The 16488-nt window shown below is 42.1% G+C and overlaps 1 protein-coding gene across 1 annotated transcript in view; it reads right to left on the bottom strand.

The window, feature by feature from the left end:
- LOC126455064 (lutropin-choriogonadotropic hormone receptor-like) overlaps positions 1 to 16488 on the bottom strand; it is an 805745-nt gene that overhangs the window by 551238 nt on the left and 238019 nt on the right. Inside the window, exon 3 of the mRNA XM_050091146.1 lies at positions 12932 to 13006. Within this exon, the coding sequence (XP_049947103.1) occupies positions 12932 to 13006 (75 nt within the window). The remainder of the gene's footprint in view (positions 1 to 12931; positions 13007 to 16488) is intronic.

Here is a 16488-nt window from a genome sequence, read left to right as displayed (position 1 = left end):
GGGGGGGGGGAGGGGGGGGAATGGGGTGAGCTGAGCACAACGTTTGCATGTCAGTAAGAAAAACTGAGCAACACTCGACACTCTTCATCTTCAAACTTGACAGCTTTCAATATCCTCAACAAGAAAGTGTTACATACTCGGTCAAACGCCTCATTAAAGTAAGTAAAAAGTATGGCCCCAGTTGTTAACGATTTGTTTAAGAACATTCTGGACAGTTCGAGCGAATGATTTGGCCACTCAGATCCCCCCAATATGAATCCCATCGAACATCTATAAGACGAAACTGAGAAGTCAGTTCGTGCACAGACTCTGGCACCGGAAGTAATCCCTCTATTTATGGACACCTATAGAGGCAAGCAAGAGGAAACTACAGCCATAGATTTTCCCGAGGGCATGCAGCTTTACTGTATGGTTAAATGATGATGGCGTCCTCTTGGAAAAAATATTCTGGAGGTAAAATAGTCCCCCATTCGGATCTCCGGGCGGGGACTACTGAGGAGGACATAGTTATCAGGAGAAAGAAAACTGGCGTTCTATGGATCGGAGCGTTGAATATCAGATCCCTTAATCGGGAAGATAGGTTAGAAAATTTAAAAAGGGAAATTGATAGGTTAAAGTTAGATATAGTGAGAACTAATGAAGTTCGGTGGCAGGAGGAACAAGACTTCTGGTCAGGTGAATACAGGGTTATAAATACAAAATCAAATAAGAGTAATGCAGGAGTAGGTATAACAGTGAACAAAAAAATAGGAGTGTGGGTAAGCGACTACAAACAGCATAGTGAATGCATTGTTGTGACCAAGATAGACACGAAGCCCATGCCTACCACAGTAGCACAAGTTCATATGCCAACTAGCTCCGCGAAGACATTGATGAAATGTATGATGAGATAAAAGAAATTATTCAGATAGTGAAGGGAGACGAAAATTTAATAGCCATGGGACACTGGAATTATGTAGTAGGAAAATCAAGAGAAGGAAACGTAGTAGGTGAATATGGAATGGGGGTAAGAAATGAAAGAGGAAGGCGCCTGTTAGAATTTTGCACAGAGCATAACTTAATCATAGCTAACACTTGGTTCAAGAATCATAAGAGAATGTTGCATACATGGAAGAGGACTGGAGATACTGACAGGTTTCAGATAGATTATGTAATGGTAAGACAGATATTTAGGAACCAAGTTTTAAATTGTAAGACATTTCCAGGGGCAGATGTGGACTCTGACCACAATCGATTGATTATGAACTGTAGATTAAAACTGAAGAAACTGCAAATAGGTGGGAATTTAAGGAGATGAGATCTGGATAAACTGACAGAACCAGAGGTTGTAGAGAGTTTCAGTGAGAACATTAGGGATCGATTGACAGGAATGGGGGAAAGAAATACAGAAGAAGAAGAATGGGTAGCTTTGAGGGATGAAATAGTGAAGGCAGCAGAGGAATAACTAGGTAAAAAGACGAGGGCTAGTAGAAATCCTTGGGTAACAGAAGATATATTGAATTTAATTCATGAAAGGAGAAAATATCAAAATGCAGTAAATGAAGCAGACAAAAAGGAATACAAACGTCTCAAAAATGAGATCGACAGGAAGTGCAAAATGGCTAAGCAGGCATGGCTAGAGGATAAATGTAAGGATGTAGAGGCTTATCTTACGAGGGGTACGACAGATACTGACTACAGGAAAATTAAAGAGACCTTTAGAGAAAAGAGAGCCACTTGTATGAATATCAAGAGCTCAGATGGAAACCCAGTTCTAAGCAAAGAAGGGAAAGCAAAAAGGTGGAAGGAGTATATAGAGGGTCTGTACAAGGGCGATGCAGTTGAGGACAATATTATGGAAATGGAAGAGGATGTAGATGAAGATGAAAAGGGAGATATGATACTGCGTGAAGAGTTTGACAGAGCACAGAAAGACCTGTGTCGAAACAAGGCCCCGGAAGTAGACAACATTCCATTAGAACTACTGACGGCTTTGGGAGAGCCAGTCCTCACAAAACTCTACCATCTGGTGAGCAAGATGTATGAGACAGGCGAAATACCCTCAGACTTCAAGAAGAATATAATAATTCCAATCCCACAGAAGGCAAGTGCTGACAGATGTGAAAATTACCGAACTATCAGTTTAACAAGTCACGGCTGCAAAATACTAACGCGAATTCCTTACAGACGAATGGAAAAACTAATAGAAGCCGACCTAGGGGAAGATCAGTTTGGATTCCGTAGAAATATTGGAACACGTGAGGCAATACTGACCTTACGACTTACGTTAGAAGCTAGATTAAGGAAAGGCAAACCTACGTTTCTAGCATTTGTAGACTTAGAGGACGCTTTTGACAATGTTGACTGGAATACTCTCTTTCAAATCCTGAAGGTGGCAGGGGTAAAATATAGGGAGCGAAAGGCTATTTACAATTTGTATTGAAACCAAATGGCAGTCATAAGAGTCGATGGGCATGAAAGGGAAGCAGTGGGGAGAAGAAATAAAAACTTTGAGGTTCGCTGATGACATTGTAATTTTGTCAGAGACAGCAAAGGACTTGGAAGAGCAGTTGAACGGAATGGATAGTGTCTTGAAAGGAAGATATACGATAAACATCAACAAAAGCAAAACGAGGATAATGGAATGTAGTCGAATTAAGTCGGGTGATGCTGAGGGTATTAGATTAGGAAATGAGACACTTAAAGTAGTAAAGGAGTTTTGCTATTTGGGGAGCAAAATAACTGATGCTGATCGAAGTAGAGTGGATATAAAATTTAGACTGGCAATGGCAAGGAAGGTGTTTTTGAAGAAGAGAAATTTGTTAACATCGAGTATTGATTTAAGTGTCAGGAAGTCGTTTCTGAAAGTACTTGTATGAAGTGTAGCCATGTATGGAAGTGAAACATGGACGATAAATAGTTTAGACAAGAAGAGAATAGAAGCTTTCGAAATGTGGTGCTACAGAATAATGCTGAAGATTGGTTGTGGCACAACTTGACTAGAAGAAGGGATCGGTTGGTAGGACATGTTCTGAGGCATCAAGGGATCACCAATTTACTATTGGAGGGCAGCGTGGAGGGTAAAAATCGTAGAGGGAGACCAAGTGATCAATACACCAAGCAGATTCAGAAGGATGTAGGTTGCAGTAGGTACTGGGAGATGAAGAAACTTGAACAGGATAGAGTAGGATGGAGAGCTGAATCAAACAAGTCTCAGGACTGAAGACCACAACAAGAACAACATAAGTCTAGGTGACAAACCGTTACTCTTAGAGATAATAACATAGGCAGGAAACAGTACTAAAATTGTGTTAAAAGTGCATAATAATACCCTAAACCTTCTTTGTGTGCACAATTTAACTAATAAGAAGGAAAATATACATTGCCAATTTGACACATGTAAGGTATGGTTCTATTGTTTATATATAATGAAAGGTGGAAAGGGTGGATAGGAGTTACGCTTGCATAACAATGTATCGTCATCACTATAAAGTAACAAAGTAAAATAGGTTACTTAAACAACATTATTCATAGTGATACGGAACACAAGTTGAGGAGGAACTGGAAGAATGGTATGGAAACTAGTTAATATATTAAAAGGTAGTCAGTGGTGTACAATAAACACACATGAGTCAATTCTTGAATCTGCTAATTCCAACAAGAAAAATGTAAGCTAACATGCCACCAAAATGTACCATTTCAATGTCGATACCTCATTTAAGGCCTGGATTACGGCCAAATAAATATGAAATCTTAAGTACATCTGGAGGAGTTTCATTTTTAATAAAAATGATACCAGCTCATGTCCCACAATCATCCATTTTCAATATGATTGTATGAAGAATTTGTCAATGTCTGAAGGTCGAGATGTTTTCGCGATTAAGACGATCTTACCCCCCTTTAAAAGGGCAAGAATCGACACCCCCTCCTCACCTCCCACCCACCAGCGACTTTATTGTGTCACTTATAAGTGGCCAAAAATGCAAATAAAATACTTAAGGGGGGGCATCTAATCCCAATGATTAACACGACAGTGAATAATGAAACAAAAAAATCCCAGATATCATCTCGCTGAAACTCACCTAAACATTCAGCGTTTAATGAGGGAGTGCCTAGACAATCAAGAGAAGACGTTGAAATCATTAGACGACATAGTATCAAAAGCAGTAGCTGTATGAAGATCAGAAAAATATTGGTGTATCGCACGCGGTATGTCATGCCGTGACATCATCACGTACCCATCTTTCTAAGAGTCGTGATTCAGAAGCGTTTACAACGCGCTGGAAACCGAATAAGATAATATAAGGAGGTTAAGTCATCTTTAATCAGGGAGTGTGGTTTTGACCGCATGCTAAACCCTTACGTTAGCTGTCGTTTTAGCTGAAGCAGTTTTGCTTTAAAGCACCGAACGTCTGTAATCCGCAGGGGAGCTCGCCGACCGCTATCGTAAGGATCGTGTAAAACGGCACAATAAAATCCGTTGGTCTTCCGGATTTCCCTCGCCCTTGCAGCACTGAATAGCATTAACGCCGTTCGAAGTCGATTTTGCATTCTGTACCCACCACTCTATAATTAGGAATATTATCCCTTAGAACGAAGACTGTGATTACATAGTTCGCTAACAACTTTGTCGACAGAAGAATCCTCTAAGTGTGATACATTTAGCACCCAAGAGGAACACCGAGATTCATCACTGGTCGCACTTGATTGAAGGTCACAGCTACGCCACAGTGTTCAGTGAAACTGGCGCATATAACATCTATTACTAATAGTTGCCCACATAATGCATCAGAAAAATAAAAACGGTCAAGCCTGTTGCTGGAGGCAGTGATAAAGCATGTTTGTACTTGACAAGCATAGCATATTTGCAGATCCACACGTCGCGTATTCGTAATGAGCTCACCAAATCGTTAAGTTCTAAGCTGAAGTTGTATTCAAGTATCTATTAGTTATCGGTAAGCTCTACCTATGAAACAACGCAGTTCCAGTAGAAAGTTCAGACAACACACTAAAAACGTAGGGAAAAAAATTCGAACAACACTTCTTGCAAAAACACGACATCGGCACTTGAGTCGTATATCAATTGGCGCAACGCTGAAAAGCAAAGTTCGGAACTTATTCTGTTTACAGTCGGAGTAATAAAAGTAAATGCCTTCATCCGTTATAAATAGGAACAAAAGTTGACATCAATGATGCGCATCGAAATTGATGGCGGAGTCCATGAATGAATCGGAGGGTAAGGGGCTTTTGCACCCCGACTTCAGATTCTTCGGTCTAAGTCCAAGGTACAGATTTTTACTTTTTATTTATTTCGGGACGAGACTCATTTTCAGATTATCGTAACGTAAACGGAAATGGCATTTCCGAAGATAACAAGATGCTTCGGGAACTCAAATGGGAATCCCCGCTGGTAAGGTGACATTCTCTTCGAAGAATTCTCTTCGAAGAACTCTACTGAAAAAATTTAGAGGATCGGCATTTGAAGCTGACTGTAGAATGATTCTGCTGCCTGCAAAATAGATTGCGCGTAAGGACCACGAAGATAAATAAGATAAATTAAGGCTCAAAAATGGCTCTGAGCACTACGGGACTTAACATCTGAGGTCATTAGTCCCCTAATTAAGGCTCATACGGAGGCATGTAGATAGTCGTTTATATCTCGTTCTATTTGCGAGTGAAACAAGGAAAGATATGACTAGTAGAAGACGGGGTACCCTCCGCCACGCACTGTACGGTGGTTTGCAGAGTGTCGATGTAGATATAAATGTAAATGGAGATGTACATTTACATGAATTGTTGCAGACTTCTGGCTGTGTCACCGGCTACTTTGCTGTTGGGTTTTTCCTATTGCCTTGGAAACGAGACGTCGAGGTTAATGTGCGCATTCTGCGTGGCGAAACATCCAACATTTCATTCTAACAGATTCACTTGTCATTTGCATCGGTATCACATAAGGTAGGAAAGCTCTTGCAAGTGAACTAATAACAATATAGATTGTAACAATAGCAAACAAATAACGAGTTGGGTTTATTTCGTTACAGAAGGAGGTTGACGATTAAAAATAGAAATATATAAAAATAGGTTGATCGTTCAGATGCCACAGTGCAAATATTTTCATAGCATTTTGATATTGAATTCCATCCTGGCTATTCCCGAAAAAAAAAAAAAAAAACTGAAGCGATATGCGTCATTGATCCAACAAGATTTGAACCAGTTACTTTAGATCACGAGATGAGAGTGGCGCTACGGTGAAAACATGACACTGCTTCGTTTACTTTCTGCCCTTGCTCTGGTGGTGGTTAATGCAGACATTTCACAACATGAAATATGAAACTTGTTGAAATTTAAGTGTGGAAGTACGTTCCTAGGATTAAAAAATAAATTTAATATCTCGTTGTCATGTAAGAAACGACATTTTGGAAAGTAAAAAAGTGTACTTTACCTACCCAATGTGATACGTGGAAATTATTCAGAGTATTTCATCAAGCTGACAAGAAAAGTCAAGCAAATTTAGCATGATCAACCACTCCCACACCCACAAATCACTGTTCTGAGACGTTGTGTAGTAACAAGAAAAATGCGCTTCCATAGCTGGAATCGTGCATGATTAGAACCGGACATCCAGTGTAGCATATTGCCACATGCCAGTCAAGCAACGTGCGTAAAATGCATATGATAGACATTTTTTGTGCAGCATCAATCAGGGACAGCAAAGCATTTTATTCTCTCAAAAGTGATAAGCAGTAGTTGACGCTTACGACACAGGGTGCTCGAGCGCAGCTCCGCCACGACAGCGGCTGCCGCTTGCTAGCAAGTGGGTCCTGCAAATGCGTACAACGTTCAAAGGCAGGCAACCTGCCAAGAAATAAGCCAGCAGGGGGTCGTGGAGGGGCATACGACGTTCAAAGGCAGACAGTCTGCGAAGAAATCAGTGGCATAAATGTTACTGAACGGAAATGTTATTGCTACTGTGTCAGAAAGTGAAATACATTTTACCTGTACTACCATTACAGTCAGGACGTCAGTGGTCACACAAAAGGCGCTACAAAAATGTAGGCAATAAGCTGGTTAGACTGGGAAACATCAGATGCTGTGATGTTTATTGCTACACCACAGTCGTGGACATAGCATAAAAAGACAAAAGTTCCTCCAGGAACTGTTGCAGCTTACAATGTAGCCAGATTGTGAAGGCAGCCGGACTTCGAAAATTATTAGTTTGTCCAGGTCTTATCTAATACTGCTACCGGCGTGGACTTTTCTGTGGCGGCTGGCTGCCGGCCAGGTTTTATGTCGAAGGTTGTATACGGAACTACCCACGCTTTTGTATCGATTGATGCCATAAGAACACTGTACTGTATTTACTGGAGTGGTCATTAATTTGAAATTTATAAGTGCCATGTGGTGACAGTTACTGTATGAATTGCTGGCGCTGTGCTCCGAGAGTAATCAAATGCATTGTGTTGCAATATACTCCATGGACATTAGAGATTTTGTGTCTGAATTCTCTATTCTTTTGTCGTCTTCTCCTGTTATTGGACTTGAAGAGAAAAGAACGATTGTCTGAAGTTCATCTTGCTGTAATTGTCTATGTAAGTCTGCAAAGAAAAAAAAATATAGTTGATCATAACTTAAGATTTGTGTACAGTATTCAATAATGTGTATTCTTCAACCTTGCTTGTCCTGAGCAGACGTGGCCTTAAAGGAATATTGACCATTGTTAGGCACTATACTAGAAAATAATTTTCTTTCAGCTCATCTTCGAGACATACCGCCTGTTAGGACACTAAACTTTCAGATTCCACGAGCTATGCAGCCACTATGAATAATTTAATATATTTCATTCTCAGATTTTCTCAATGTTGCGAGATAATATCCCAGACAGAAAGGCCTGGTCACAGGATTCTATTTCTAGTATAAGATTTCATCTGCAAAATTTTAGGATTGTTATCTTATATTGGTATTCAAGACGAAACCACGATCTTAAGTTATGGGCTGCATTACTTCTCATTGAACTGACATACGAGATATCATCGGGTGCTATAAGCACATGAGTTTTAACTATACTTTGGATATACGTACGTTGGGCAATATCTGTGATTATTCAAGAGAGAGACAATTAATTATTTATAATCCCGTAACCACCCTGAGTACTGAGCTAGTTTCCTGATTTCTGATCCACGTCGGGCTAAATTAAAATACATCACACTGTTCATAGTGTTATTAATTTCTCTTTTGTTTTGACGTCACTTTATTAGTAGCTATCAAAGCAGATTAAATAAATTTAAAATTTTATTAAATTACATTAGATGGTTCAAATGGCTCTGAGCACTATGGGACTTAACATCTATGGTCATCAGTCCCCTAGAACTTAGAACTACTTAAACCTAACTAACCTAAGGATATCACACACATCCATGCCCGAGGCAGGATTCGAACCTGCGACCGTAGCAGTTGTGCGGTTCCGAATTGAGCGCCTAGAACCGCTAGACAACCGCGGCCGGCAAATTACATTAGAACATGGACAATAGGAGGATTGAAATGTCTGTGGTCGTGTTGTCGCCAGTGGATGTTGTGACGTTACCGTAGCCTTATTAGACCCTCGGCTATGTCGATCTCGGAGATACCGTGCCATGAAATGAAATGAGCGTGTGGCATTGTTGGCCGGGAGGCCCCATCTGGGGAAGTTCGGCCACCGAGTTCAAGTCTTATTTCAGTCGACGCCACACGGGGCGACTTGCGTGCCGGTGATGAGGATGAAATGATATGACGACAACACAGCACGCAGCCCACGAGCGGAGAACATCTCCAACCGGGGGTATCGAACCCGGACCCGCTGCATAAGAGGTAAGCACGTTATCACTCAGTTAAGCAGGCAGACATTAGGTCACGTATAATCCGGATTCAAATGCAAGTTACGAGAGCACGGTGGTGTACAAGAACTAATACTTCCGAATGAAAACATGTTTACTGATCTCACACTAAAGGACACACAGAACTAAACAGCCTGTCTTAGCAGCGAGTGCTCCTATTTATATGTAGAATTTTCAAGTAAATTACAGCATTTCTGAGATAAGTAAATCCCAGAACCTTCAGGAAATCGTAAATATTAAGTAACTAATTGCAGATAACGAAAATCGAACGTAAGATCAGGATGTTAGCAGCCAGCGACTATAACCAGTACACCTTCGTGGACACGTTTAGCAAACGGGAATATACGTTGATGGTAAAAAAATTGCAACACCGAATCATAATTAATATAGTGTAATGAAATTTGGGGATACTTTTTGTCTACGTAACATATTAACTGATTAGCACTGCAAGATCACAGGGTAGTATAAGAGCGAGATAAGCTATTACCAACGTGTAATGCTGGTAAATTAGTAACTGGTTTAATTGCCAGAATGTTGACAGCAAGGATGCAAACGTGCATGCAGTGTGTTGTAGAGCAGCCGGATGTCAGTTTGCGGGATGTATTTCATGCCTGTTGCACTTGGTAGGTCAATACAGGGGGGGGGGGTTAATACTGTTTGTGGATGACGTTGGACTTGTCATCCGATGACGACCCAGGTGTACTCGATTGGAGACAGATATGATGATCTAGTAGGCCAAGGAAACATGTCGATAGCCTGTAGAGCACATACGGTTACAACAGCGGTATGTGGGGAGCGTTATGCTGTTGGAAAACATTCCCTGGAATGCTGTTCATAAATGGAGCACAACAAGTCGAATCACCAGGTTAACGTACAATTTTGTAGACAGTGTTTGTGAGATAACCACTGTCATACGAAATCGCACCCCAGAGCACAACTCCAGGGGTAGGCCCAGTGTGTCTAGTACGGAGACAGGTTGGGTTCAGGTCCTCAACTGGGCTCCCTGTAACCAACACTCGTCCATCACCGGCCCCGAAGCAGAACTAGCTTTCATCAGAATATACAACAGACGGCCACCCTTCCCTCCCATGACGTTCCCGCTTGAAACCACTGGAGCCACAAATGGCCGTGGTTTGTGCTCAGTGGAATACACGCTACATGGTGTCTGGCTAGGAACTGTCCTTGAAGTAACCGATTTATGACAGTTCGTTGAGCCACTGCTCAAACTGAGGCAGCAAATGCAGTACGGTGTGACAGAGCCATACGCCGAACACGGTGGTCTTTCCTCTCGGTGGTACCACCTGGCCGTATGAACCCGATCTTCTTGTGACCGCACATTCTCGTGACGACCAATGTCAGGAATCGTGTACAGTGGCTACATTCCTGCCAACACTTTCTGCAGTGTCACACAAGGAACACCCAGCTTCTCGTAGCCCTGTTACATGACCTCGTTCAAACTTAGTGAAATGTTGATAATGTCGTTCGCCATCATAAAGGTATTCTTGAGTAACACCAACTCACCTCGTCCAATGTCAACGGTAACTAACGCTCACGACCGTAACAGCGAATATTTAAAGCAAACCTAACTCGCATTCTCATAGTGGCGGTACTAGAGCGATACTTAAATAGAGATCATCTTTCAGATGTATAAATACGCTCACCGATATTCGTTTACATCGCAAAATTCCTTCTCGATGTTGCGGTTTTAACTGTCAGTGTACGTGACAATTAGGTAAGTGAATAACATTACATCAGAAAATATGTATCCACAGGCATTAACCCCCGGTACTGCCGGTACTGTGGCTCGATAACTGCATCCTTGTCGGAGTGTATAGCACATAGCAATCTGGAAAGATATAGGCCTCTTAGTCTTAGCCTCCACACGGGTCGACTTAGTGTATTTACAACAGCAAGGGGCTGCATATTGCCACTTATTGCTTGTGTCCTACACAGCACATTGTGTTTACCCTTGCACGTCACAGAAAGATGTTATATACACTGACAGAAAAACAATCGCCACACCAAACAATAGCCGGCCGCTCTAGCCGAGCGGTTCTAGGCGCTTCAGTCTGGAACTGCCCTGCTTCTGTAGTCGCAGGCTCGAATCCTGCCTCGGGCATGGCTGCGTGTGATGTCCCTACGTTAGTTAGGTTTGAGTAGTTCTAGGTCTAGGGGACTGATGACCTCAGATGTTAAGTTCCATAGTGCTTAGAGTCATTTAAACCATTGGTACTTGTTGCTCGCTCGTCACTGCACGTTATGTTTACACTATCACGTCACACAAAGATGTTATATACAGTGACGGAAATTGCAACACCAAAAGATAGTTAATGTGGAGTAATGAAATTACGGGAATACATTTGTTTAGGTAAAATATTTTAGTGATTAAAAATAAGATCGCGGGTTAATGTAAGTGTGAGAGAAGCCACTGCAGTAATGACGTACTAGTGCATTAATGACATTGTAACCACCACAACTATGAATGCAAACGTGCATGCGTTGTGTTGTACAGATTTGTGGGATGGAGCTCCATGCCCGTTACACCTGGTCGGTCAATACAGGGGAGGTTCATGTTGTTTGCGCATGAGGCTGGAGTTGTCCTCCGATGACGCCCCATATGTGCTCCACTGGAGACAGATCTGCTGTTCGAGGAGGCCAAGGCTCCTGGAAAACACCTCCTGGAATGCTGTTCATGGATGGTAGCACAACAGGTCGAATCACCTAATAGACCTACAAATTTTCAGACAGGGTGCGTGCGATAACCGCAGGAATGCTTCTGTTGTCATACGAAATCGCACTGCAGATCGTAACCCCTGGTGTAGGTCCAGTGTGTCTAATATGCTGACAATGAAATAATTCAATCAAGACCCTAAACTGTCGAGGCGTCGATATACATCAACGGGGACAATCGAAAATGTGTGCCCCGACCAGGACTCGAACCCGGGATCTCCTGCTTACATGGCAGGCGTTCTATCCATCTGAGCCACCGAGCGCAAGAAGATAGTGTGACTGCAGGGATTTATCCCTTGCACGCTCCCAGGGAGACCCACATTCCCAACTTAATGTTCTCACACCATATTCGTAGTGCCCCTGCTCATTACACTCATTACTCGCGGCAGACAACCTTACCGAGTCCCTTAAGAGTTCGGGCAATGCTTGTGCATCCAGCATGGAAGAAGAAGGTAGATGGCCGGTTAACCTTAACTATAAGAAGGTGGAATCTGTTCTTTCGGACATGCCATCTTCCCTCGTAGCCCTATTACACGACGTCGTTCAAACTCAGTGATGTGTTGATAATAGCGCTTTTGTCGCCTTAAAGGGGTTGCTTTGACTAACATCAGCTCACCACGTCCAGTATCAAAGTTAACTAACGCTCACGACCGTAACAGCGTGTATTTGAAGCAAACGTGACTTGCATCCTCATAGTGGCGGTACTAGCTCCAATCTTCTGCAACCGGCGCAAAATCTGAACAGACATCACCTTTCAGATGTAGACACACGCCTATTAATAAATCTCATGTTAGCTGACTCCACACAGGGACACTGCTTTACATGTCGGGCAACTCATCGACTGTACTTTATTATACACAATAACAGAAGTACCAGCAAACACTACGTCTCCATAGTTTTGTCTCAGACATATTATACAACAAACAAATTAAAAACAGTTACAATTCCCCTGTTACGACTATAGGATGTTTTCCGAAGTGGCAACTGCCCTGGCTCAAGGATCGCTACTGAATCTGGCTAGAAAGTGTTGAGCTCTAGGATGTATCCTAGCTCAGTGCATGCGCAGCCGCCCCCTGGCGATTTATAACCCTATCGTACCTGTAGTCACATCTTCTACACTGCTTACGACGAATGTCCCGCTGCTTCTTTGCGAACCCAGACGCGAGTCACTAAAATAATTGTCAGATTATATACGTACTGTTTATGTAAACCTGAAGCACTTATTTAGAAAATTTGCAGCTAAAAAGTCACGTACGCGGCATGCTTTTGGAGTATATAAACAATAGAAAATTTTCAAGTACAGCTTAAACCAAACAGGACATTCAGTACTGGGGGTAATGCGTGATACTCACATGGTACGCAGCAGGGGCATGTCGTTGAACGCGCCAACCTCCACCGTGGTCAGCTGGCGCATCTCCGTCAGGACGCTGCAACAGCACAAAAACCAATACCGTTAAACACGAATATTCATCATGACTTAAGCATTAAAGAAACATTCTCATAATATTTTCGAAGATAAAGTCTGAGTGTAACTGCACTAAAGCGCCAAAGAAACTGGTATAACAATGCGTATTCAAATACAAGGATATGTAAACAGGCAGAATACGGCGCTGCGGTCGGCAGCGCCTGTATAAGACAACTCTTGTCTGGTTCAGTTGATGGATCGGTTACTTCTGCTACAATGGCAGGTTATTAAGATTTAAGTGAGTGTGAACGTGATGTTATAGTCGGCGCACGAGCGATGGGTCACTGCATCTGCGAGGCAGCGATGAAGTGGGGATTTTCTCTTGAGACCATTTCACGAGTGTACCGTGAATATCAGGAATACGGTAAAACATCACATCTCCGGCATCGCCGCGGCCGAAAAAAGATCCTGCGAGAGCGGGACCAATGACGACTGAAGAGAAGCGTTCAACGTGACAGAAGTGCAACACTGATGCATAGTTCAAAGCTGGGCCATCAACAAGTGTCAGCGTGCGAATCATTCAATGAAATATCATGGATATGGGCTTTTGGAGCCGAAGGCCCACTCGTGTACTCTTGATGACTACACGACACAAAGCTTTACGCCTGGCCTGGGCCCGTCACACCGACATTGGAATGTTGGTGACTGGAAACATGTTGCCTAGTCGAGCGAGTCTCGTTTCAAATTGTATCGAGCGGATAGAAGTGTACGGGTATGGAGACAACCTCGTGAATCCATGGGCCCTGAGTGTCAGCAGGGAACTGTTCAAGCTGGTGGTGGCTCTGTAATGGTGTGGGGCGTGTGCAGTTGGAGTGATGTGGGGACCCTGATACGTCTAGGTACGACTCTGACAGGTGACACGTACGTAAGCATCCTGTCTGATCACCTGCATCCATTCTTGTCCATTGTGGGTTCCGACGGATTTGGGCAATCCAGCAGGACAATGCGACGCCCTACACGTCCAGAATTGCTACAGAGTTGCTCCAGGAACACTCTTATGTGTTTAAACACTGCCACTGGCCACCAAATTCCCCCGACAGGAACATTACTGAGCACATCTGGGATGCCTTGCAACGCGCTGTGCAGAAGATACCTCCACCACCGGGTACTCTTACGGATTTATTGGGAGTCCTGCAGGATTCATGGTGTCAGTTCCCACCAGCACTACTCAAACATTAGTCGAGTCCATGCCACGTCGTGTTGTGACACTTATGATTGCTCTCGGGGGCCCTACACGATATTAGGCAGGTGTACCAGTTTCTTTGGCTCTTCACTGTATGTATCTAGAAAGACGACGGCCGCTGAAGACGTAGACGGTACCGATTCTAACGTAATCCATGTTTATCTTTGCACAGAATTAACTTGCTAGTGCTTTTTCTTGGGAAGATAATCAAAATACATCACGAAATGATATTGTTAGAACAATAATAAAATATAAATTACTCAACTTCGATGCAACATAAAGCTGTCTAGGATTGTCGTCATGAGTTAGTAACAAGACACACTTTTCTGATTATGTCCCTTACTTTTTCAAGGCGCAGAAACATCTGTGGGGACAGATATATTCTCCTAGTGACGTATCAACCTGTGCAAAATCCAGCGCTATGTTTATTTAATACAGCGCTCAGCCAAGTCTGCCTACCTAATACTAGTCAGTGAACTACTGTCCGTCAAATACTGATTATCCAGTACTCTCAATGAACTACCATTACTGTTGTTAGTGAAATAATGTAAGTACAAGAAAATATACATGGTATCGGGTTATTCACTAATGGGGAATCATATCTTCCAACACAGCCCAACGCTGGCTGTTACAGTACATGGTCCATGTGCATCAGTAACTTTAAATATATTTTATCGTCATTTATTATGTTACTTAATTTGACAGAAGTAGGTCCTGTGTATGTAGTTTTGACTCTTGACAACCGCTGTTTCTTGAGGCGAATAGTTACGTACAATATCTACAGCAACAGGACGTGCATCGTACAACAGCAGTTACCATGTCTGAGAAGAAGAGTGGAAAGCATTTTCTTGAATGCTTAGAAGGACACCGATATGGGAAACCACTCAGACTGCAAATTTTCAAAGAATGTTATTGTTAAATTGTGGAAAGGCTGTTTGACGTATTTGACAGTAAGAAATTGGTAACAGCAAGAAGACAAAATAAATGATTCTCGACTTTCTTGTCGCATCAGATATGAGGACACGCTAAAATCTGACGTTGCAAGAAGGCAAGGCTGTCGTCGCCAGATGTTTCGTTCGCCAAAACAAATCGACTGCACCGAATTTGCAGACAACATGGTGATACAGAAGATACAATTATAGCTGGAGTATTATTTCAAACATTTCAGACGACAGAAAAAAAAACAGACTTAACGATACAGGTAAAAAAGGGATTGAACACTGCTTATTGAAACCAAAAACACACGATGATAGAGAACGGAACTTTACGTAAATAGAATACTGGGCACACCGACACGATTGCCAGCAATGCTGCTACACGAAATGTTATTTTTTATTTGCTACCATTCACGTTTGACTTGCCACTTAGCAGCTAAACCACGCCGCCTTATTATATTACCAATAAATATACTTGGAAATGAAAGTAACTTGGCTTCTTGGTGTTGTAACAAACTTGCAGTTTTATATGCATCAAAACTTAAAACTAATGAGGAAGTTGAATGGTTTAAGATTAACAATTTGTATTTAAAAGGTATAGGAATACCAAAGAACCCGAGACTGCTTCGCACTATGGGAATTTTATATACATCCTAATTTCCTCCCAGTCTCTCTCTGTCCATCTCTTCCTTCCCCTTTGTCGTTGGTCCTGAGCCTTGTTTATTGTTACTGAAAACGAAACCTTGACTGGGGAATGAAGTCACTTAAAGTGAATGTGTAAATTGATTGGGACCATCAATATATGTGGTATGGGAAGGCCTCTAGATCTGCAGGGTCTGTGAGGGTGGTAGCTTCAGTGACAGTATGTTTCACTAGTTCTAAGCTGTCAATGGGCACGATGCTCAAGTTTCGGACTATTCAGATTCCATAGTAGAGCTTTAATCAAAAGCAGATAAGCCCTGAATACAACTTTCCTCTTCATTTTAAAATTGGCTGCGAGGAAGAAAACAAATCACCATAATGTTGTGTATGCAACTTTTGAAATTATATATAATATATATGTATGTAGATGAAACATTTGTGTAATGGCTTAAATACACAGATATCTAAGTTAAAACAGACTGCGAGAAGGAAAACGAAACCGCTGATTTTCAAAGCACACTATTTTCTTTCTCGCCGCCGGTTTTAACGGAAAATCTCTACATTGTTGTTTGAAAAACTGAGTAGCCTGTGTCTGTCAAAATGTTACTGCAGTATCATGTAACAATTTTTAATAAATAACGGTCAAGATGTTTTCGACATTTCTGTCAACAACGTTTCCCCTTC

The sequence above is a fragment of the Schistocerca serialis genome, chromosome 1 (assembly GCF_023864345.2).
Source record: "Schistocerca serialis cubense isolate TAMUIC-IGC-003099 chromosome 1, iqSchSeri2.2, whole genome shotgun sequence".
Classification (NCBI taxonomy): domain Eukaryota; kingdom Metazoa; phylum Arthropoda; class Insecta; order Orthoptera; family Acrididae; genus Schistocerca; species Schistocerca serialis.
Note: the sequence above shows the minus strand (reverse complement) of the source record. Positions and strands in the feature narration are given on the sequence as shown.